This window comes from Trachypithecus francoisi, unplaced genomic scaffold, assembly GCF_009764315.1.
Source record: "Trachypithecus francoisi isolate TF-2019V2 unplaced genomic scaffold, Tfra_2.0 Lachesis_group4, whole genome shotgun sequence".
NCBI lineage: Eukaryota > Metazoa > Chordata > Mammalia > Primates > Cercopithecidae > Trachypithecus > Trachypithecus francoisi.
This window is the reverse complement of record NW_022681469.1, coordinates 150121472-150145707: the sequence shown is the minus strand read 5'-3', so window position 1 is coordinate 150145707 and position 24236 is coordinate 150121472. Positions and strand designations below refer to the sequence as shown.

At 47.3% G+C, this 24236-nt stretch overlaps 1 protein-coding gene across 1 annotated transcript; it reads right to left on the bottom strand.

Annotated features, from left to right (window-relative positions):
- Positions 1-9879: 9879 nt before the first annotated feature.
- Positions 9880-24145, bottom strand: LOC117073511 (collagen alpha-1(I) chain-like). Its single transcript, XM_033194507.1, has 15 exons — positions 23465-24145; positions 19463-19515; positions 18193-18739; positions 16954-17690; positions 16374-16484; positions 16075-16235; positions 15823-15875; positions 15524-15629; positions 15063-15114; positions 14796-14840; positions 14577-14710; positions 13822-13870; positions 13586-13639; positions 12619-12813; positions 9880-11927 (listed from the first exon to the last, which is right to left on the bottom strand). Exons 6-14 carry the CDS (start codon positions 16086-16088, stop codon positions 12622-12624), a joined length of 699 nt encoding a protein of 232 aa, XP_033050398.1. The 5' UTR covers positions 16089-16235; positions 16374-16484; positions 16954-17690; positions 18193-18739; positions 19463-19515; positions 23465-24145; the 3' UTR covers positions 9880-11927; positions 12619-12621.
- Positions 24146-24236: the final 91 nt, after the last annotated feature.

The following is a 24236-nucleotide window of genomic DNA, read 5'->3' as shown; positions in this document are numbered from 1 at the left end:
ATATTATAATATATAAGAACTTAAATTTCTCATATCTATAAGCTTAATTTACTCAATTTATAAAAATGCTTATCTGCTTGGGAATATTTGTTATATTAGACAATTGCAAAACAGTATTTTAAAAGGAAGTCAAATATATTATAAATCCAATATAAAATATTAGAGTTTAATTAAGCTTTAAACTGAGATCATATAGTAAAGTCCCCTTAAAATCTTTTATTGAAATGCAAAAATAGAATATGAATTTTTAAAACTAAACTTAGAAGTACAAAGAAGACCAGGCAGGGTGACTCATGCCTATAATTCCAGTACTTTGGGAGGCTGAAGTGGGAGAATTACTTGAGCCCAGGAGTTCATAACCAGCTTGTGCAATGTAACAAGACCCTGTCTCTACAATCATACCCTATCCCCCCTTGAATTGAAAGGGCAGGAATTTTAAAATTTAGTTTGGCATGGTGGTGCATACCTATAGTCCCAGCTATTTGGTAGTCTGAGGTGGGAGGATCACTTGAACCAGGGAGGTCAAGGCTGTAGTGAAACATGGTTGAGCCACTGCACTCAGCCTGGGTGACAAAGCAAGGCCCTGTCTCACCAAAAAAAAAAAAAAAAAAAAAAAAAGTACAAAAAAACCCTAGATATTTAAGTATCCTGAATGTCAAGATTTTAGTACCAAATGCAGTTCTGAGCATAAAAGTCCATCTCGGCCAGGCACAGTGGCTCATGACTGTAATCCCAGCACTTTGGGAAGCCGAGGCGGGTGAATCATGAGGTCAGGAGTTCAAGGCCAGCCTGGCCAATGGTGAAATCCCATCTCTACTAAAAATACAAAAATTAGCCAGTCATGGTGGCATGTACCTATAGTCCCAGCTACTCAGGAGGCTAAGGCAGAAGAATCACTTTAACCCAGGAGGCAGAGGTTGCAGTGAGCCAAGATCGCACTACTACACTCCAGCCTGGGAGACAGAGGAAGACTCTGTTTTGGGGAAAAAAAAAAATGTCAATCTCAAAAAACATCTCATTGGCAAACTGTTTTCCTGGGAATTCGTGTTCAGAGATGAATGTCAATATAACATTCTGATACAAGCATGTAATTTTATTCCAGTAATATGCTTTTGAGAACACAATGTGAGTAGAAATGAAAGGCAAAGGTGGAATCCATAAAGTATAAGGCAAACCTTTAGAGCTGAGATTGGATACAGCAAGGTAACAGACATCTGGATGAAGTACAGCAAGTTTTAGAGAGGATTTTGAAACATTTTCAAGTAATTGTCATCACTTAGTCATTGGAAGCTTTCAGATAAAAATTAAAATTTCCAACATTTTACGAAAAATTTCATGATCAGACAATATTGAATTTTCATTTCTGTATATTGACAATCGGCTGGAGATGAGAAACACTGGCCTCCACAAAAGAGGCAGCCCTCTCTATGCACTTCACCTTGCTACTTCATTTAGTTGGTGTCTCAGACATTTGAAAGTGAACTCAGTTCATAGAGTCAGATGAAACTTTCAGGAGACATGTCTAATTTCAAATTCTGTTTACAAAAGCTGGTTTTATTTCTTTTATTTTTAGTTTTTTACTTTTTTATTTCAGGTGTTAAGTCCTTTTTTAATTTAACTTTTATTGTAGATTAAAGGGTACATGTGCAGGTTTGTTGCATGGGTAGATTATGTGACACTGAGGTTTGGGGTCCCAGTGATCCCATCTCCCAGGCCATAAGCACAACAGGTGGTTCTTCAGCACATGCTTCCCTCCCTCCTTCTCTCATCTAGTGATCCCTAGTGTCTATTGTTACCAACTTTACAATGATGTGACTTCAGTGTTTAGCTCCCACTTGTAAGTGAGAACATGTGTTATTTGGTTTTCTGTTCTTGTGTTAGGTCACTTAGGATAATGGCCACCAGCTCCATCCATGTTGCTGCAAAGGATGTGATTTCATTCCTTTTTATGGCTGTGTAGTATTCCATGGTGTATATGTACCACATATCCTTTATCCAGTCCACTGTTGATGGGCACTTAGGTTGTTTCTATGTCCTTGCTATTGTGAATAGTGCTGCAGTGAACATACAGGTGTATCTGTCCTTGTGATGGAGTGAATTACTCTCCTTTGGGTATACCAGTAGTGGGATTGCAGCATTGAATGGTGGCTCTGTTTAAGGTCTTTGGGAAATCTCCAAACTGCTTTGCACAGCGGCTGAACTAGCTTGCATTTCCACCAAAAGTAGATAAGCATTCTCTCTTCTCTGCAGCCTCGCTGACAGCTGTTATTTTTTGACTTTTTAAATAATTGCCATTCTAATTGGCGTGAGATAGTACCTCATCTTTGTTTTGATTTGTATTTCTCTGAAGATTAGTAATGTCGAGCATTTTTGTTTGTTTGACCACATGTATGTCTCCTTTTGAAAAGTGTTCGTGTCCTTTGCCCATTCCTTAATTTTTTTTTTCTCGTTGATTTAAGTTCCTTGTAAATTCTGGATATTAGATCTCAGATGCATAGTTTGCAAATATTTTCTCCCATTTTGTAGGCTGTCTGTTTACTCTGTTGGTAATTTCTTTTGCTGTGCAAAAGCTCTTTAGTTTAATTAGGTCCCAATTATCAATTTTTGGTTTTGTTGCAATTGCTCTGAGGGACTTAGCATAAATTATTTGCCAAAGCCTGTGTCTAGAAGGGTATTTCCTAGGTTTTCTTCTAGGATTTTTATAGTTTGTAATCTTAGATTTAAATCTTTAATCCATCTTGAGTTCATTTTTGTGTATGGTGAGAGGTAGAGGTCCAGTTTTATTTTTCTGCATATGGCTAGGCAGATATTCCACTATCATTCTTTGAATAGAGACTCCTTTCCCTACTGCTTACTTGTGTTGATTTTGTCAGATGGTTATAAGTGTTGAGGTTGATTTCTGGGTTCTCTATTCTGTTCCACTGGTCTATGTGTCTGCTTTTGTACCAGTATCATGCTGTTTTGATTATTGTAGCTGTATACTGTAGTATAGTTTGAAGTCAGGCAACAGGATGCCTATGGCTTTTTTTTTTTTTTCTTTTTTCTTACAATTGCTTTGGCTATTAGGGCTCTGTTTTTGGTTCCAAATGAATTTTAGAATAGGTTTTTCTGATTCTGTGAAAAATGATGATGGTATTTTAATAAGAATTGCATTGAACCTGTAAATTGCTTTGGTCAGTATGGCCATTTTAACTATATTGATCATTCTAATCCATGAGCATGCAACATTTTTTCATTTATTTGTTTGTATTGTCTCTGATTTCTTTCAGCAGTGCTTTGTAGTTCTCCTTGTAGAGATCTTTCACTTCCTTAGTTAGATGAATTCATAGGTATTTCATTTCCTTTGTGGCTATTGTAAATGGGATTGTGTTCTTGATTTGGTTCTCAGGTAGAATGTTATTGGGGTATAAAAATGCTATTGATTTTTGTACATTGATTTTGTACCCTGAAACTTTACTAAATTTGTCAGTTCCAGGAGCCTTTTGGCAGAGTCTTTAGGGTTTTCTTGGTGTAGAATAATATTGGCAAAGAGAGAATTTGATCTCCTTCTGTTCCTATTCATATGCATTTTCTTTGTTTCTCTTGCCTGATTTATCTGGTCAGGACTTGCCAATACTATGTTGAATAGGAGTGGTGAGAGTGGGAATCCTTGTTTTGTTCCAGTTCTCAAAGGGAATGGTTCCAGCTTTTTCCCATTCAGTATGATGTTGGCTGTGGGTTTGTCATAGATGGCTCTTATAATTTTGAGGTATATTCCTTCACTATTATATGTTCAACTCTCAGGATAATATGTTGAGAGTTTTTATCATGAAGGGATGTTGGATTTTACCAAAGGCCTTTTTCTGCATGTATTGAGATGATCTTATGGATTTTGTCTTTAGTTCTGCTTAGTGATGCATCATATTTGTTGATTTGCATATTTTGAACCAACTTTGTGTCCTAGAAATAAAGTATGCTTGATCATTGTGGTTTAACTTTTTGATGTGCTGCTGGATTTGGTTTGCTAGTATTTTGTTGAGGATTTTTGCATCTATGTTTATCAAGGATATTGGCCTGAAGTTTTTCATTTTCATTGTGTCTCTGCCAGATTTTTGTATCGGGATGATGCTGGCTTCTTAGAATGAGTTAAGGAGAAGCCCCTCCTCCTCGATTTTCTGGAAAAGTTTCAATAGAATTGGTATCAGTTCTTCTTTGTACATCTGATAGAATTTGGATGTGCAGGGCCGCGTGCAGTGGTTGACTCCTGTGAGCACTTTGGGAGGTCGAGGCAGGTGGATCACTTGAGGTCAGGAGTTGAAGACCAGCCTGACCAATATAGTGAAACCCCATCTCTACTAAAAATACAAAAATAATTAGCCAGGCGTAGTGGCACATGCCTGTAATCCCAGCTACTTGGGAGATTGATGCAGGAGAATCACTTGAACCCAGGAGGTGGAAGTTGCAGTGAATCAAGGTCACACCATTGCACTCCAGCCTAGGCGACAAGAGTGAAAATCCATCTCAAAAAAAGAAAGAAAGAAAGAAAGAAGGAAAGAAAGAAAAAATAATTCAGATGTGAATCCACCTGGTCCAGAGCTCTTTTTTGTTGGTAGGATTTTTATTGCTGATTCAATTTCCAAACTTGTTATTGGTCTATTCAAGTTTTCACTTTCTTCCTGAGTGAATCTTGGTAGTTTGTGTGTTTCTAGGAACTTACCAGTTTCCTCTAGATTCCTAATTTGTGTGCATAAAGGTGTTCATAATAGTCTCTGAGAATCTTTTGTATCTCTGTGGGATCGGTAATAACATCGTCTTTGTCATTTCTTATTGTGCTTGTTTGGATTATCTCATTTCTCATTAGATATTAGATTTCTCATTCCTAATGATTATGTCATTTCTGCCTTTGTTATTCTTGCTAACAACCATCGATCTTATTTATTCTTTTGAAGAATCGACTCTTTGTTTCATTGATCTTTTGTATGGACGTTTGGGTCAAAATTTCATTCCGTTCTTCTCTGATTTTAGTTGTTTCTTTTATTCTACAAGCTCTGGGTTGGATTTTTCATTTTATCTAGTTCCTCCAGTTGCACCGTTAGGTCATTCATTTCAGATCTCTATAACCTCTTGTTAAAGGCATTTAGCACTATAATTTTTTAAAGACAGATTCTCACTCTGTCACCCAGGCTGGAGTGCAGTAGAGTGATCTTGGATCACTGCAACCTCCACCTCCCAGGTTCAAGTGATTCTCCTGTCTCATCCTCTTGAGTAGCTGGGACTACAGGCACGTGCCATCACACCTGGCCGATTTTTTTGTATTTTTAGTAGAGGTGGGATTTCACCATGTTAGCCAGGATGGCATGTAGTCAATCTTAGAATAGTATGAATGAAACATATGTATATTCTATGGTTGTTAGGTGGAATATTCTGTAGACATCTATTAGGTTCAACTGGTCACATGTCGAGTTTAAGCCCAGATTTTCTCTGTTAGTTTTCTGCCTTGATGATCTGTCTAACACTGTCAGTGGGGTGTTAAGGTCCCCCACTATTATTGTGTGACTGTCTAAGTCTTTTTGTAAGTCAAGAAAAGTTTGTTTTATGAATCTGGGTGCTCCTATGTTGGGTACATATATGTTTAGAATAGTCAGGTCTTCTTGTTGCGTTAAACCTTTTCTTATGTACTGCTCTTCTTTATCCTTCCTGATTGTTGTTGGTTTAAAATCTGTTTTATCTGATATAAAAATAATGACTCCTGCTCTTTTTTTGTTTTCTGTTTGTTTGGTAGATCTACTCTATCCTTTTACTTTGAAACTGTGAGTATCTTTATATGAGAGATGAGTGTCTTGAAGACAGCAGACTATTGGGGCTTGTCTTTTTGTCCAGCTTGACATGCTATCCATTTGAAGTCGGGCATTTAGACCATTTACAATTCTGGGTTAGGATTGATATATGAGATTTTGATCCTATCATCATGTTGTTGGCTGTTCATTTTGTAGACTTAGTTGTGTGGTTGCTTTACATTCTCTGTAGGCTAGGTCCTTGCATGTGTTTCTGAAGGAGCATGTTTCCGTTCTTTGTTTTCATGTTTCGCACTCCTTTAAGTACTTGCTTATGTCAGAAGTATTTGATTTCTCCTTCACTTATGAAGCTTAGTTTGGTGGGACACAATATTCTTGCTTGGAAATTATTTTCTTTAAGAATGCTGAAAATAAACCTTGATTCTCCTCTGTCTTGTAAAGTTTCTGTTGCAACGTCTACTGCTAGCCTGATGGGGTTCCATTTATAGATGACCTGACCTTTCTCTCTAGCTGCCTTTAAGAATTTTTTCTTTTGCTTTGACTTTGGTGAATCTGATGACTATGTGCCTTGGGGATGGTCATCTTGTGTAGTATCTTGTAGGGTTGTCTGTATTTTTTGAATTTGTATGTTCTCCTCTCTAGAAAGTTTGGGAAACTTTTCATGGACTATATCTTCAAATATATTCTCCAAGTTACTTCTTTTTTGGAAATGCCAATGAAATGTAGGTTTAGTCTTTTTACATAATCCCATATTTCTCAAATATTTTTTTCACTTTTTAATTCTTTTTAAAAATTATTTTTCGGGCCGGGCATGGTGGCTCATGCCTGTAATCCCAGTACTTTGGGAGGCTGAGGCGGGTGGATCACCTGAGGTCAGGAGATTGAGACCAGCCAAACCAAGATGGTGAAACCTCATCTCTACTAAAAATACAACAATTAGCTGGGCGTGGTGGTGGGCGCCTGTAATCTCAGCCACTCAGGAGGCTGAGGCAGGAGAATTGCTTGAATCTGGGAGGCGGAGGCTGCAGTGAGCCAAGATTGTGCCACTGTACTCCAGCCTGGACAACAGAGCGAGACTTTGTCTCAAAAAAAAAAAAAAAAAAAAGACTGGGGATGGTTGCTTATGCCTGTGATCCCAGCACTTTGGGAGGCTGAGACAGGCGGATCACGAAGTCAGGAGATTGAGACCATCCTGGCTAACATGGTGAAACCCTGTCTCTACTAAAAATACAAAAAATTAACCAGGCAAGGTGGCAGGCACCTGTAGTCCCAGCTACTCGGGAGGCTGAGGCAGGAGAATGGCGGGAACCCGGGAGGTGGTGCTTGCAGTGAGCCAAGATCATGCCACTGCACTCCAGCCTGGGCAACAGAGCGAGACTCCGTCTCAAAAAAAAAAAAAATTGTTTTTTGTCTGACTAAGTGATTTGAAGAGCTAGGCCTCAAGCTCTGAAATTCTTTCTTCAGCTTGATCTATTCTGCTACTGATGCTTCTGATGTTATTGTAGAATTCTTGAAGTGAATCTTTCCATTTCAAAAGTTCAGTTTGGTTTTCTTTCTTCTTTTTTTTTTTTTTTTTTTTTTGTTTGAGACAGAGTCTTGCTTTGTTGCCTAGGCTGGAGTGCAGTGGTACGATATCAGCTCACTGCAACCTCCACATCCCGGGTTCAAGTGATTCTCCTGCCTCAGTCTCCCGAGTAGCTGGGATTACAGATGTGTGCCCCCATGCCTGGCTAGTTTTTGTATTTTAGTGGAGATAGGGTTTCATCATGTTGGCCAGGCAGATCTCAAACACCTGACTTCAAGTAATCCACCTGCCTCGGCCTTCCAAAGTGCTGGGATGCTGGGATTATAGGTATGAGCTATCGCACCTGGCTGGTTCTTTCTTAAAATGGCTATTTAATCTTTCAGCTCCTGGATTGTTTTACTGGATTCCTTGGATTCAACTTTCTCTTTGATCCCATTGAGCTTCCTTGCCATCCAGATCTTGAATTTTATTTGTTTTGTTTTTTTTTTTTTTGTTTTTGTTTTTTTTTTTTTTTTTTTTTTTTTGAGACGGAGTCTCGCTCTGTCGCCCGGGCTGGAGTGCAGTGGCCGGATCTCAGCTCACTGCAAGCTCCGCCTCCCGGGTTTACGCCATTCTCCTGCCTCAGCCTCCCGAGTAGCTGGGACTACAGGCGCCCGCCACCTTGCCCGGCTAGTTTTTTGTATTTTTTAGTAGAGACGGGGTTTCACCGTGTTAGCCAGGATGGTCTCGATCTCCTGACCTCGTGATCCGCCCGTCTCGGCCTCCCAAAGTGCTGGGATTACAGGCTTGAGCCACCGCGCCCGGCCCAGATCTTGAATTTTATTTCCATCGTTTCAGTCATCTCAATCTGGCTAAGAACCATTTCTGGGGGACTAGTGTGTTTGTCTGTAGGTAAGGGGGCACACTGGCTTTTTGAGTTGCCAGAGTTTTTGCATCGATTCTTTTTCATGTGTAAGAGTTAGTGTTCCTTTAACTTGATGTAAGTTGAGTATAGTCAGTTGGCTTCATTTTAGGATGTTTTCAGAGGGTCAGGAGTATGTACAGAATGTGTATTTGTTGCTTAATCTTTGCCTTAGTTTTCACAGGTGCTGTATACTGACAAAATACTTTTGTGTTGTATTTTCGGCTGTGATCCAGTAGGTGGCACTTAAAAGTGTTCGCCAGTGGATAGGCAGATAGGCTGTTTCTCAGCTGCACAGCTCTTTTGTGTTTTCCTCAAGTTAGCAGGAGTGCTCTGTAGTGGGTGGGGGAGAGATGACTCCCCTCACCTTGTCCACTCCTGAGCCTTGAAAGAGCCCCCTCTGATCACTGGCTCCATGCCTGTATTTCTTTTATTAGGTGTTCTCGTCCATGGGGCTTCCTCATGCAGGGGCCACAGTTGGCAAACAGGTCATATCCTTTCTGGAATGGCTGTACAGAGGGAGGCACAACCCACTCCTCCACCGGCCTGTGAACTTGGGCATCTCACCTCTTTAGTGATGCAAGAGTGAGGACTCCCCCATGGCTTGGGCACCACCCAAGCCAGCAAGAACTGCTTGGCTAGGAGTTGCAGGGATGAATAGAGTCACCTATTCTGTCCAGGTGCTTCCCAGGGGAACATGGAGTTGCCCCCACCTGCAGAGTTCATATAAAAGCAGGACTGCTGGGCTGGAAGCTCTAGCAGGTGTGGGCTGCTGGCTGTGAGCAGTAGGAGTGGGTGGAGTCACTCGCCCTGCCATTAGGGTGTTTCCTAGGGGAACAAGAGGCTGTGCTTGTCAGCAGAGTTCAGACAGAAGTGGTACCACTGGGCTGGAAGCTCTAGCAAGTATGGCCTGCCTGGCTACAAGTGGCGGGGATTGGGTGATGTTGCCTGTCCTGTTGTTTGGGTGTTTCCTGGAGGAACAGGAGGCTGCACCTGTTGGTAAAGTGAAAACAGAAGCAGGACCATTGGGTCAGAGGCTGGTGCTGAGCTTTGTCTAAGTGATTTGGGGTAGAGCAATCTTACTGCTCCCAGGTACCATGACTGCAGCCTCTGTTGGGGCTATGGCACTGGTGCTGGACTGTTCCAGGGTCCGAGGCTTCCAGCAATCCCTGGGGACCTGAGAGTTGCCTCCACAAAACTCTGGGTGTCTCTCTGCATTGGCTTAGAGGTGCAGGGGGTGGGTCAAAGGGATTATCCTGTTCCAAGGCTTGCACAAGTCCCTGTGAAGACTGAATCCCCCAGGGGCTCTCAATCACTTACCCTTTCCCTATGTTTGGGAGCTTCTCCTAGCTCCATGCTGATCCCAGATGGGCCGCCCAGCTTCACTCCTCTCTCCTGTCTGTGTCCCCTTGCTGCCTTGATGGATGCTGATGTGGCTTCTTGGAGGATCAAATTGCAAGATCAGTGTTCACTAGTCATTATGTTTCCTCTCCATGAGAGTAGTGCACATGATCTGCTTCTAGTCTGCCATTTTGACTTAACCCTGTATCCCCAATTTTAAAATTGATCCTGGCACTTAGTCTGCTCTCAGCAAATATTTACTGAATAAATAAGTTAACCAGTGCCATAGCTTTATTTAGCCACTTCTATTACTGCATAACAAATTACTTAAAATCATAGAGGCTGAAAATAACAATAAATATTTATTATCTCATCCAGCTTCCAAGGGTCAAAAATTTGACTTATATGTGGAATCTAAATTTATAGAACTGGAAAGTAGAAGGGTAGTTACCAGGGGCTGGAGGGAGAAGAAAATGGGGAGACATTGGCCAAGGGTACAGCATCTCAGTTACACAAGGTGAATAACTTCTGGAGACATAGTATACAATAATATGACCGTAGTTAACAACAGTATATTGTACACCTGAAATTTGCTAGGAGGATAGATCTTAAGTGTTCTCACTACACACACACACACACGAAAATGGTAATTATGTGAAGTAATGAATATGTTAACCTAATTGTCACGATTATTTCACAATGTATGCGTATATCAAATCATCAAGTTGTATTCCTTAAATATATACAATTGTAACTGTCAATTATACCTCAATAAAGTTGGTGGCAAAAAGAACTTGGTAAAAAAAAGTTATTGGCAAAAAGAACTCGGTGGCTTAACTGAGTGATTGTGGCTCAGGGTCTCTCTTGAGGATGTAATCAAGATGTCAGCCAGGGCTACAGTTATCTGAAGACTTGATTTGGACGGAAGAATCCAATTCTAAGATGACCCACTCATACGGCCTGTAAGTTAATGCCAGCTATTTCTAGGAGATATCAGTTCCTTGCTAGATGGATTGTTCCATGGGACTGTTTGAATGGTTTCATGACATTGCATCTAGCTTCCCCTAGGGATATTGATCCAACAGAGAACAAGGCAGAAGTTAAAATTCTTCTTATGACCTAAACTTGGAAGTCAGACTCTGTCATTTCAACAAAATCATACTAATTAAACAGATCAACCCTTTTTTCTTGTGGGAAGGGACTATACAAAAGTATTAATAATAGTTGATGAGACTCACTGGGGGCCATCTTGGAGACCAACAGACATACCCCTTTGTGGTTTCAAAACATGTCCACAAGTGCTTTGACTAGACTCTCTTCCAAAGGTGGAGGTTAATTCTCATTCTTTTGAGTGTGGGCTAGACTTAGTGACTAACTTCCAAACAATACAGTATGGCAAAAGTGACGGTCTGTGACAAAATTATAAAGAGCATTACGTGTTCCTTTATACTCTCTTCTTGGATCTTTTGCACTAGAGAAAGCCAGATGACACATTGGAGGACATTCAGTCAGCCTATGGAGAGGTCTATGTGGCAAGTAAAAAGGCCTATTTCCAAGAGCCATTCTGAAACTGAGGCTTCCATCCAATGGCCATGAGTAAGCCATCTTTGATATAAATTCTTCAACTCCAGCCAAGTCTTCAAGTAACTACAATTCTCACCAACAGATTGACTGCCACCTTTTGAGACTCTTGGCAAGAATCACCCAACTACATTCTTCTGAACTACTTATTCACAGAAGCTGTGAGATAATACGAGTGTATTGTTTTAAGCCAGTAAGCTTTAGTGCCATATTTAATACAGGCCTAGAAAAAATATTTTCCTCCACATATATCCAGATACCATTCTGGAGAGGAACTTGGGGTATCATCCTGATACCATCTTGGGACAGGAATTTGCTTGGGTCATCATTATAGAGAATAATTTGCTTTAGCAGATAGGTGGAATTAACAAGTCAGACTAAAATTACAGGATAAGTTTAAATGTAATCATTCACAACTTCACTAACTCCCAATGGGCATGAACTTACAAAGATGACCACTTATAAAGAAGATTAGATGAGAGCAACTCTTAGGATAACCAATCAGGATACGAAGATAAAGTCCAATCAGAGTAGGCCTAGAGGTTTTCCCCCATCCAATCAGAACACAAAGTCCAGGACCTCATTTCTGTACTCTCTCTATATAATGCATGTTGAGGGTGTGTTCTGCCATTCCAGCCTCTTCTGCCACGGCTTCACTGCTGCTCCATGCCTGACTTAGAGGAGGAGGTGGAGGCTGCAACTTGCGGCGCCTGGCCAGGCTCCCTGTGGTTAGTGGTGGCCACCAAGACTGCAGCGTGGTCAGAGTGGTAAGAGGCGGCCATGAGCAGAGCTGCTCTGTGTCCCGCTACAGGAGGAGTCAGAAAGGGGAGGCACCTGTCACACACTGGAGGCTAGAGCCTGCAGCCCAGTGGCTCACCTTACTGCAGTTTGTGGTGGTGACAGAGACTGCAGCACGACCAGAGTGGTAGGACAGGGGCCTCAGCCTCCTGGGCTCCCCGGCTCCTCCTGCCTCGGCCAGAGCTGCTGGGACCCCAGGAGCAGCCACAGCGACGGCCTCTGCACCCATTTCCTGCACAGTCCCCTGGACGTGAGAGGTGCTAGGAGAAGGCAGCTGGGCCTCCTGGTCCCAGGTAGCACAGGAGGGTCCTCCAGGGCCTCACCACAGGCAACCTCCCATGCTCTTGGACAATGAGCAAGAGCCACGGGCCTGGTCATGCTCTGAGGACAAACAGGGGACCCTGAGCCTGGGTGCCGTCCCTCATCAGATCATGTGAGAATTGTTCCAAATCCCTCTTCGGAGATAAGGAATGGTCTCTATACACATGTGCGGTCAGGGAGGACACCCCAGGGCCAGGAAATGCAAGCACGGGGCTACCAGGATGAGGCCGGGTGTCCCGTGAGGCACCCATGCGCCATCCCAGGGCTGGGTGCAGATCCCTCCCAGGGAACTTGGGCCCAGCTCTCCGGGTCTCTGGCGCCACCTGGTGGTCACTTGCTTTTCCTGGTTGTGTCACCCAAGCTGGCCTCCAACTCACACTTTAAGAGATCCTCTTGCCTTGGTCTCCCGAAGCAGGAAGCGGGAGGATTGCAGGCTTCAGCCACTGCACCTGGGCTGGACCTATGTATTCTAATTTGTGGATGAGTTTAGGACTGGGGAGAGTTTCCTCATTCGGTATCTTCCTGTGTCCTAAATGACTCTTGGTTAGAGTCATGACTATCCCTAGCTGACCCTGCAGATGGGGCAAGAAGGGAGAAGATATGAGGTCCTGGACAGTGAGGCTCCACTATTCCCCTTCATGTGCTACACACACACATGCACACACACTGCACACATACTGCACACACACACACATGCACACCCTGCACGTGCACACTGCATGCACACATATGTATACACACTGCGTGCACACACTGCACACACAGGCACAGAAGCAGAGTGCGAGTTCAGAACAGATGGAGCTGTGTCTGCTGTGAAAATACTGAGAAGCATGGATGCCTGGGGACGAACCCCTTGCCCACACCCCACCTGGTGGCCCAGGTTAACCCCTGGCCCAGCAGAAAAGCTGGCCAACCCCTCCTCCAGTGTCCTTTCTGATTGGCCAGTACATGTAACCAGCCCTGGTGAGAACATGCACACCAAAACCCAGGAGCAACATACCCAAGACACAACACACTCATAAACCCAGGTGCTCATGCAACACACCACATCCAGGGACAGCACAGACACCAGGCATCTCCCTGTCAGTGCCACCTGTCACCACCCAGCCTCTAGCCACATTTCCCAGGGACTGCTTCCCAAGGTCCCAGGGTCTTCTACTTTCCATGTGGTCCAGGTAGTCCATTCTCCCCAGTGGGACCAGAGGATCCACAGAACGAGAGGAATTGGGGTGGGTGAGTGTTGGCCTCCAGCCAAGGGACCCCTCAGGAGTGGGGCACAGAAGAGAGGGGTAATGGACTGAAGGCTGGAGCTTAATGGGGGTGGCAGGGTCATTGGTCACTCACAGGCTGTCTTGGCTCACCATCCTTGCTGTAGTCACCCTTAACACTGTTCTGATCCTGCAGGGATGAAGCAAGGCCAGACGTGGCTGGCATCACCCCTAAAACAGCTAAACCTTGCATCCCCCTGCTTGCCCTGCCATATCTCCAGCTTCCCAACATCCAAGCCCATCAGTTGCACAGAGGCCCCCCCATGGAAGCCCCAACCTCTTCATCCCTTCCCCTCCATGGGTAAGACTCACATGAGCTACCTTCTCCCAGGAGGCCAGGGTTTCCAGGAAAACCAAGACCCTAATCCAGAGGGAGAACAAGAGTCAGGGTCACAGCTCCGTGAGCCCACCCAACACAGACTCCCACAGGCACATGAGACCCTCTTCCTCTCTACAGGTTCATAGGTCGGCACCTCCTTAGGAAGAGGGTCTCTGCATCCCCATCCCCACCTCGAACATTGCCTGCTGTCTAATGCCTTACAGTATTAACCACAGGGTCTCTCTCACTTTCTCTCTGGATTCCAGATCCCATGCATCCTCCCAGGACACCCCATTCCCAGAGCCTCCCTCTCAGGCATCCCCCCACTCCCAGGCTCCCCACACTCCAAGATCCTCACTCATAGACACCCATATTCCCAGAAACTTGGCTGCCCTGACTCTCCTTTCCCCCTACACTCCCCGTGTGTACCCTGCAGAACAAGTGGGGAACACAGAGGGTCTTGAAGAACAGGGATGCAGTCCCTGCTTCCAAGACACCTTTAGCCACTCCCTACTGCCCTCGGGGACAATGGGACACACAAAGAAAGTCTAGCCTATAAGGGGAGTCCCCTGGTCCCCTTCCCTTCAAGGACAGGGTGGAAAGGCTCGTTCAGAAGATGGTCGGGAGTGGAGACTCCTGGCCGCAGAGGAGCTCCAACTTAAGGAAGTCACAGGAAAAGAGGGGGGTGCAGCTGAGGTGGGTGAAGGGAATTCTGAAGCTGAAGCAGGGCCCTGGAGCTGTCACTCACCTGACACCTGGCTCACCCTGGATTCCTGGAGATCCTGTCTCTCCTGGCTCCAGCAGCAAAGAGATTGGGGTCAAAAACCTCATTTCCCCCTCACAAAATCCTGGTATTCTCCACATTTTATTCTCTTTTGTCTCCTCAACAAAAGTTGGCAGAAATCCAACTCTCATTCCTCATCCACAAGACTGGTCCCTTCATCCCCTTCACCCCTTTCCCAATTACCTTCTCTCCAGGAGGACCCAGGTCCCCAACACCTGTCAGGGGACCCTGTGGATCCTGAAAGAGGAAAGAAATAGGTGTCATTGCTTTGGGAGGTGGGGTTATTGCAGGGGCAGAGGCCCCGATGAGCGCCCCAAGGTCATGGCAGTGGGACAGTAGAGGCCTCCCAGGGGAAGGGGCTTCTTAGGGGTGAAGAGTTTATGATCTGGGGAAAGGGGGGCAGAGGATCAGACACGTTGATCTGAAGGGGCAGGGGCTGGGATGACTCACATCAGTGCCACTGGGTCCAGGTAGTCCTTGGGGGGGAACAGATACACCAGAGCTGGGGAAGGGACGTGAAATGGCACGATGAAGGAGTGTGGATGGAGGAAGAGCAGTCAGGCCAGGGAGGTAGCAGTAGAGTGGGGGCTGGCCAGGTGGGGGTGGCCATTTGGGGTCTGGGGTCAGTAGGGGTCACATTCACCATAGGACCCACATCTCCTGTTTCTCCTTTCTTCCCAGAGGGGCATGGCACACGTATGCAGGTGCGGAAAGCATGGACCCAGGTGACCGCCCACCCAAAGCACAGCCCTAGACTGATGGGTCCCACAGCCCCTCCACTCAGACCCCACACGGCCCCCAGACTTCTGCTCCCACTGACCCAGTCCTCAAAGCATGTTGCTAGCAGGGTCTGGGACACACAGTACCTCATCCTGACCCTGCCTCTCAGCCCGTCGCCAGCTGCAACTCACCTGTAGGTCCATGAATCCTCTTGTTCCTTTATTGCCTTTGGCTCCCCCACACTCTGGCTCCAAAGTGTCCCTGGGGTCCCTGAGCTCCGGGCTCCCAGTCTGCTCCCTGGGGAAGGAGGGAAGCAGGGACAAGGACACAGTCATGGGTCATGGGTCAGACGTTCTCTATTCACAAGCCCCTACAGAGCTGGGTACCAGGTCCAGAGCCCCCACTCCCAAACCCAGCCTCAGGGGCAGAGGGGAACTGAAGGCAGAGCAGAGGCTGCCAGGGCCTCGGGTGGGCCCAAGGGTTCACTCACCACTGCTCCAGGCTGTTCCATAGACCAATGAGTCCAGGGGGTCCAGGAGAGCCCTGGGGGAGAGAGGAGAGTCAGAAACACCAAGGCAGGGAGGGACCAGGAGGGAATGAGGTTAAAGGCCAGGGCGTCAAGGTCATGGACACTTGTTCCCTTTGGTGCCCTTCTTTCTGGGGTTCCCGCACCTCACCCTGGAGGAGAAGGCAAAGGAGATATTAGAGGGAGGAAATGATAGAGCTCAGGGGTCAAGCCCACCTCAGCCCTCTCATGTGGAGAGAAGATTGGCTGGGTTCTCTGGGGTTCTTCTTTTGGTCTCCGTCTTCTCCAGCCACACCTGGAGGCCCAGCAGGACTGGGAAGTCACACATGACTCTGCACCCTATCACGGCCAGGCAGACAAATGGGGCCCTTTTCACCCTGTGGGGCAGGAAGAAGGAGTCATGGCCTGGAGGTGACCCTCACCTTCAAACACCCGCAGGAAACCCTTCATAGCCCATCACCCCTCAGCCCACAGACCCTTCCCCAAGAACCCCTCCCCAGGATCCCCACTCTCACTGGGACACCTGTCTCTTCTGTTGATCCAAGGGGTTCTTGAGGGCCGGGGCCCCCTGGAGGGGGACAATGGGTCCCTTGATCCTGCTGCACCTCAGTCCCTAGGGGGAAACCCTGAGAGCTGAGATGAGTCAGACCCCTAGGAAGGGAGACCCAAGCCCACTCATACCGGGACCCTCAGAGCACAATTCCCAGGAGAAAAGCCTCAAATCAGCTGCATTCTGGCTGACTCTAGATTCCCTCTGCCCAGTCCCACAGCACCTGCCTAGATCCGGATGCCACCTCCACCCTGCCTCAATACCCCTTTTCCTGGTTCCCTCCTCCCACTCCCCAGGAACCCCAGGCTCCCTGCAGGGTAAGGGGGCCAGCTAGACCTCATTCCCCTTCAAGCTGGGTCCACGCCCTGAAGCAGAGATTTGGGGAAGGTGGAGCTTTACAGAAAAGAGAAGGGTGAGGGCCGGTGAGAGGAGATAGGAGAGATGGGAGTGGGGAGTGGGGAGTGGCAAGGAGCAGGGTCAAGGTCCGGGAAGGGGTCAGGTCGCTTGGTGCTTGGTCCAAGCAGGGCTCTAGGAGTCACACTCACAGCAGGGCCTAGGAGGCCTTTCTCTCCTGGGAAGCCCCTCAGACCAGGAACATCCTTCCCTTGAATCCCATGGTCACCATAAAAGAAAAGGAGAGGTGAGGAGCCACAGCTATCCGTGCTGCCAAATTAAACAGAGAGATTTCTGGGCCCCCTTAAGTCCCTAGCTACCTGTTCCAGACATGCGAGCCAGGGGCAGGGCTGTGTGACTGAGAGAAGAGAGCCAGACAGACTTAACTCCAGGGTCTGGGAGCCGTTCCCTCCTGGGGAGAGACCTAGCTGAGGTCCCACCACTTATGGGGGGCCATGGGGGCTGCTCTCCCCTTGGAAACCCTGAGAGGAAAAGGGGAGCATGCAGTGGGTGCTGTGGGGTAGATGCCTGGGCTCCAGAGGAGGAACAGGGTCACATTGAGCCCTGGCCCATGGGTGTGGACAGCATTAGGACAGGCTCTGTTCTGCCCAGAGAATGTCTCCGTGGTCCTTCCAGACAGCTTTGGAATTTGATGGCCCCCCTGAGAATTGGTGGCCAGGGGTATCCCTCACCACCTCTCCTCTCTGGCCCGGGTGTCCCGCAGCTTGTCATTCCCAGGGTGCCCTGGAAGGAGTCCAGATGTCAGGTGAACTCTGGGCTGGAAGGAGGGCAGGGAAGGACTCAGGGGTGGGTCAGAGCTCAGGTGACAACTCACCAGGGGCCCTTTGGGGTCAGAAAATCCATTGAGACCCTGAGATTCAGGGAGACCCTAGAGAAAGAGGTGGACAGAGTCAGGAGAATGGGGCAGGTGCTGGGCAGGGGAACTCAGCTTCCTCCTTGGGGTGAGGAAGGAGCCAGCACACCCAGGCTCCCTCTTCCTAAGAGTGAATTTTCTCCAACTCTAGTGCTGGGATCCGACGTCCCTATGCCTGCAACTCTGTCAAGTCCTTCAGGGTCACTGTGATCCAGTTGCTGCCCACCTGCTACCCTCAGCTCCATCTGCCCCAGCACCCACTCTTGCTTCACCACAACCAGTTTCACCACAGGTCTCCGGCCCTTTGCCCACGCGGTGCAGCACCCAACTCCCCTGCATACCCCTTCCTCCTGCTGCTCCAGGGCTCATCCTGCCCAGGCAGCTGTGGGGCAGGAGGTTGGGAGCAGTGATTCTGCAGCCCAACCAATGTGTCCTGTCATTTGATGACCCTCTGATGACTTGGCCTGCTTGTGCATCTGCAAAGCCTCACCTGCAAAATAAGACCAGCTACACCCACCTCACAGAATGGAGAGGAGGTCCCGCACAGTGCCTGCATGTGGCAAGTGCAGGAGAAGTCAGCTCTGGAGACCACAAGTCTCGCTGCTGTTGGTGTCTCCCTTCTAGGGGCTGCCGCTGCTCAGTTTGGACGCATGTTCACTCTGCTTGGACCTGTAGACACTCTGTGCCTGTCTCCATCCAAGTCTTCACGCCAGTGGCTTTTCCTTGACTTCTATACCCACCTCAATCCATCGGCAGCCAGGAGGTGCCGTATACAGAGAAAGGAGCATAATGAACACATAGCCATCTTTGACTGGCTGCAGGCACCCCCATGCCCACCCTGACCCCGTGTGCCTTCATCCCTAGAGTGTCCAGGCACAGATCCCTCTCTTGTCATCTCCTTGCCTGTGAGTCCAGGGGGCCCAGGGTCTCCAGTTGGTCCAGTGTGTCCCTTTGGCACCCTGGGAGCACTCTGATGCTGCTGCTGCCTGGGGAGCACAGAGGAAGACACTCAAGCCACACCCTTTCTCTGGGGGATCATGGAGGCCATCAAAACCTGATGCTCCCTGTGGAGGAAGCACAGTCAGGGAGGGAGAGGGTGGGAGAGGTGAGCGTTAGGGTCTGGGGATGAGGTCTGAACCCAGAGGAGAAGCAGTCACCAGTGAGACTGAATGGGGCTGGTAGATCCCAGGAGCTATTGTTGGACAGGGAACGCTGAAGTGTATGAATAGTGTCGTCATCCATGGCCAGCGTGATGCAGACTGTGGGATTACAGTCCTGTAGGGGTTAGGCCCCCAAGGATGCATAGCACTGGGGAGCCCAGGGCCTCCAGGGAATGAACTGGTGCTTGGGGGCTCCAGAGTGAATCATTAGGACATGAAGTTGGGGCCAGTGTGAAGTCTCCACTCATCCTGATATCCTTCACACCTATGTCACCTATGAATCCCAGACAGTCGTTCTCCCCAATGGAGGTGAGAGGACCCCCACAGATGAGACAGGGCTGGGAGTTCTAACGTAGGATTCTGAGAACATGGCTGGAAGGGTGGGCTCAAGAGCTGGAGGGTAGCGTGGGGCAGGCAGGAGTGAGGTGCTGGGAAGCTGGGGACATGGTGCTCACCTTTGCAACCTCATGGCCCTTCAGACTCCAAATTCCATCTCTACCCTGGACCTAGAGGTGAACAGAGGTAGAGTGGTCAGGGGATGGAAGTGGGTTAAAAAGACCAAAATCTTGAGACTCTATCTTGCTTCCCTGAACACAGTCCTTTATCCCCAGCCAGGAGGTCAATTACCTTGACCCTCGAGGTCCTGGGTATCCTAGAGGACCCTGAGGTTCAGATGGACCCTGGAAGAAAGAGGCATTTATAAAGGGGTCTCAGAGTACTCACTGTGGGGGCTCTCGGGTGGGAGAAATGGAAGTAAAAACGCTGGAGTCTGGGTAGGGCTACAGGGCAGCACAGGAGTGTAGAATATTGTCACAGCCACGTGAATGATGAGACAAGAAAATCTCAACAACTTTCAGGCTCCAGGGTCTGGGTGGAGACTTTCTCTGGGGGTGAAGGGCATGGCAAATTTTGATTGTCCTTTGTCCGGAGCCATGAGGCCCGGAGTTAGCCGACCTTTGTTGCTTGATCTCCGCAAAGCGGAGACAAGATGGCACATTTCCGGGTTCTTTATTGCGGACCCTTCCCGCGCGCGCCTAAAGCTTTTCCCGCACGCGCCCAAACTGTTCCCGCGCGCGCCTAAACTGTTACCGCGCGCGCCAACCTTTCCCGCGCGCGCGCAAACATTTTCCCGCCCAGGAAGATATGCAGCCTAGGGCGCAGGCGCGATCCCGCGCCCCGGAAAAGTACAAACCCACGGCGCATGCGCGATTGTAATTTGAGAAGACCCGGCCCCCCGTCACCGCCCTGGCCCAACCTCTTCCCCTGCCAGCCTATATAAGGCATGACCCTACATTCAATAAAGGAGACTTGATCAGGCTATTTGTCTTGTCTCCATTTCTCGTGTTTTCTTGTCTCCTCCATTCCCACTCCCCCTTCCAGGGCCCATTCGACTGTCCTGCGGGTCGGGACAGTCCTTTCCAGTGAATTGAATGGAAGAGATGTAAAACTACCCAAACGATGAAGCCAAGTGAAGCATTAACAAATCTAGATGCTTGTTTTTTTCTGATTGAAAAACTGTCAGTATTACAGTGAATTTACAGAGAACTGAATGAGAGTGGAAAGCTTTCCCAGCTTACTGCTCTCAAGGGAACTTTTCTATTTGTGTAAGAAGGATGGATGGGCTTTGGAGCTTCATTTCCTGCTAGTTGACAGGTTTGGGAAGGTTACTTCTTGCTCTGAATAGTAGTGACAAATGTGTGAAAAAGTCATAATAGTATCTATTTTCCTGAGTTGTTGAATGATTCTATTATATTCAAAGGGTTCTTATAGTATGTGACCTAGTACTGAAAATTCCCTCCCTTGCCACTAGTATTTAGTAAATTATGTTGTTTTAATAAAAAAAAACATTAAAAGCATAAGTAGACCTGTGATTTGTTTAAATTTAGTGGAAGAAAAAATTTAAGACTCTTATTTTTTAATTGGCTTGGCTAGACTTGCAATGCCCATCTATGGAGTGTTAAAGCTACCACCACTGTTTCGATTATTCATATCTTAGAAGTATCATTAACTAAATCATTATCTCAAAACCTCCCCATGCCTCACTCAATCTTTCTGGTTTTTCATTCATCAATTCTTACACCTGATTGATCAGGAAAGAAAATCTTTTTCTCTATTCTTTTAGGTTCATTCTGTGGGGGCCTGTAGATTAAAATGACAAAAGACAAATTAATGTAAGAATTCAGCTCTCTAATTGTTTAAAGTTTGAGGCTTATACAGTATACCTAACTTAGTAGAGGAAAGGGAGGGGGAAGAAATTTGTCCTAAGAGAGGAGCAAATAGGTTTCTTTTTTTTTTTTTTTTTTTTTGAGATGGAGTCTTGCTCTGTCACCCAGGCTGAAGTACAGTGGCGTGATCTTGGCCCACTGCAACCTTCACCTCCTGGGTTCAAGTGATTCTCCTGCCTCAGCTTCCAAAGTACCTGGGATTACAGGCACATGCCACCACGCCCAGCTAATTTTTGTGTTTTTTAGTAGAGAAGGGATTTCACCATGTTGGCTAGGCTGGCCTTGAACTTCTGACCTCAAATGATCTGCCTGCGTCAGCCTCCCAAATTGCTGGGATTATAAGTGTGAGCCACCAGACCTAACTGCAAATAGATTTCTTTAGGGAAGAAGAATAAGTGGATTTTCAGGAGAATAAGAAGAAGATACAAAATTTCATAATAATATATGTCGATGCAAGTGCATTGTTCTTTCCCTCTTCTTCATGGCCATGAAACTATACCAGAGAGGGGATCTATAACAGGTGTATTCTTGCTTTTCTTTCTGGGAGTAGACCTGCCAGAAGAGAATTCATGGCAGCCTCATCTCTCAGCAGTTGCTGCTTTTAATCACATAAGGGAAGCTCTGAGACTTCTTTCTGCATCTCTTGAAATTGGAAATAATGGTCGGCTGGTTCCCTCCACTGCCCCATCCTCCCACCCCAGCCTCCATACACACACACAAACATACACACACACACACTTTAAAAAAGTTATTTAAGATGTTCCTCACAAATCCTGTCCAGACAGGCATTACTTATTAAACAATTTTTTTTAGGCCAGGCGCAGTGGCTCACGCCTTTAATCCCAGCAGTTTGGGAGGCTGAGGCAGGTGGATTGCCCCAGGTGAAGAGTTCGACACCAGCCTGGCCAACATGGTGAAATCCATCTCTACTAAAAATACAAAAAATTAGCAGGGCGTAGCGGTGGGCACCTGTAATCCCAGCTACTCAGGAGGCTGAGGCAGGAGAATTGCTTGAACCCAGGAGGCAGAGGTTACAGTGAGCAGAAATCATGCTGCTGCACTCTAGCCTGGGTGACTGAGCGAAACTCTGTTTCAGAAAAAGAAATACATATATATATATATATATTTAAAGTAGAGATGGGCCAAGCCCAGTCTCTCTCTTATTTGTTTCATTTGGCAACACACATGCCCCAGGCTCTGGGTCCTTACTCCGCAGGGGCAGCTGAGCAGACCAGGACATGTCCAGTCCTGCCCCAAACAACTCATCAAGAACTTTCTTCTAACCCCAAGTCACACTCTAACAGTTGTTTTAGTGAATGTAGCTTTATCTTGTAACTTTTTCAGTGATATCTGATGCCCTTATAATTTGTGCTTAAGGAAACAGCCTGGCTGGTTAGCCTACACCCCATCCTCCAACCATGCCAAGCAACCACCACATCATTCAGGACCAGAGAGCACACAGGAGAGGTGTCAGACTGAGGGGAAAGCAGAGTCACAGTTCTAATTTTATACTTGGAAAAAAATTTGCACAAATTACAGGAAGTCGAGCTCAGCAAAACAATCTTCTAGGCAGAGATAGAGATGCAGGAGGGTGGTTATGTGAGACACTAGTAGGTTGCTCACAATGCAACAGAACCACAATTTGCACACGAATACATCGTGGACACATGTCAAAGTTCCATTTTAACCCATTAATGAGGGAAAACAGTGGGATGACAAAGGTGTTTCAAAGGAGAATGCAGGCAACTGACCTACACACGCAATCAAAAGCGGGGAGAAAAGAGAAAGGAAACGCTGGGAAGGAAGTGGCTAAATCAGATAGGAAGCTGGTTATGATTCCTACCCCAAGCCGGGGTCATTTGCCTTACACACACACACACCCCACACACATTTTAATGGAGATAGGGTCTTGCTATGTTGCCCAGGCTGGTGTTGGCGGACTCCTGGTTCGAGCAATTCTCACACCTCAGCTTCCCAGACTGCTGGGATGATAGGCAAGAGCTACTCTGCCCGGTCCATTTGCATTTTTACAGGACAAAATCACTTCTATCGCCACTGGAAAATACACAAGCTTTCAGCTTAGTTTTCTACAAGTTAACTTTTCCATTAAAAAGAGTTGTAAAATGTTCTCATCGTAAACAGTAAATCAAAACTACTAGAGTTCAAAGGCCTTTGGCAGGCTTGTCAGACAGGTGCCTTAGCATGACTGAAGGCCATAGGCATCATTTCTAGCTCTGACAGGTCTAGTCAGGTGGTGCATGCTCTATATTAATCAAATGAGGCTTTGAAAGCTGGGAAAGAGTTGGGGACTTGCCTCGGGTGACATCTGTTTGTGTTACCCCCCTCCTTCCACCTCTTGTGCTGCGCAGTTCATATCCTTTATGCCCCTCTGTGATGCACCCACCTCCTGGTCTCCGCACTCAGCATTCTGCATCAGGTGGTTTAAGCGACTCTCCCTCCCTCTAGGCTACGGGAGCAGTTTTCTTGTCCTCCTCTCGACCTGCAGCTCAGATCTGGTACATCTCACAAGTTCAATAGTGTTCGTTGAATAACCTCATGAATGAGGTGGGATCTGAGCTGTGTTGTGAAAATAGTGTCTGCGAGGACATGGAGGTGGGGTCAGCAGAGGCGAGGACAGCGCGAGCTCTGCACAGTTCTCTGCTGCGGGAGGGTGGCCTGCAAGGCGGGGCCGGTTGCGATCAAGTTCATGTAGGGTCAGCACAGGACACTGGCATAAAAAATAGCCACATCCAAGGGAGCAGTGAGGTGTGGGGACCATCTATTTCGGTGGGCCTTCCCACCCCCAGGCCGACCTTCCCATCACGCGTGGGTGTGGAGGCACTGCCCCCGCGGCGCGCAGGAACAGCGGGAGAGCCAGGAGCGCAGCGGCTTCGGGATGCCAGACTAAACAGTGGGTTCGTCTGCGGCCACCTTTCAGGGAACAAGCTTCCCCTCGCGGAGACTCTGCTTCTTTTAAAAGCCTTCCTGGGTGTAGTCAAGGGCGACAGGACGACCTCCCTCGAGGAGGGAGAGCCTGGCAGTCCTCCTCCCATTCGCCGGGCGGTGCAGCGCCTCCTCCCTCCCAGGGAGCGCGCACTTCAGCGTCGCGGGCCTCGCGCCCCGCAGCCTCGCCCCAGGCCCGGCCTCGGGTTCCGGGAGCCCGCGGGCGCGCGCCT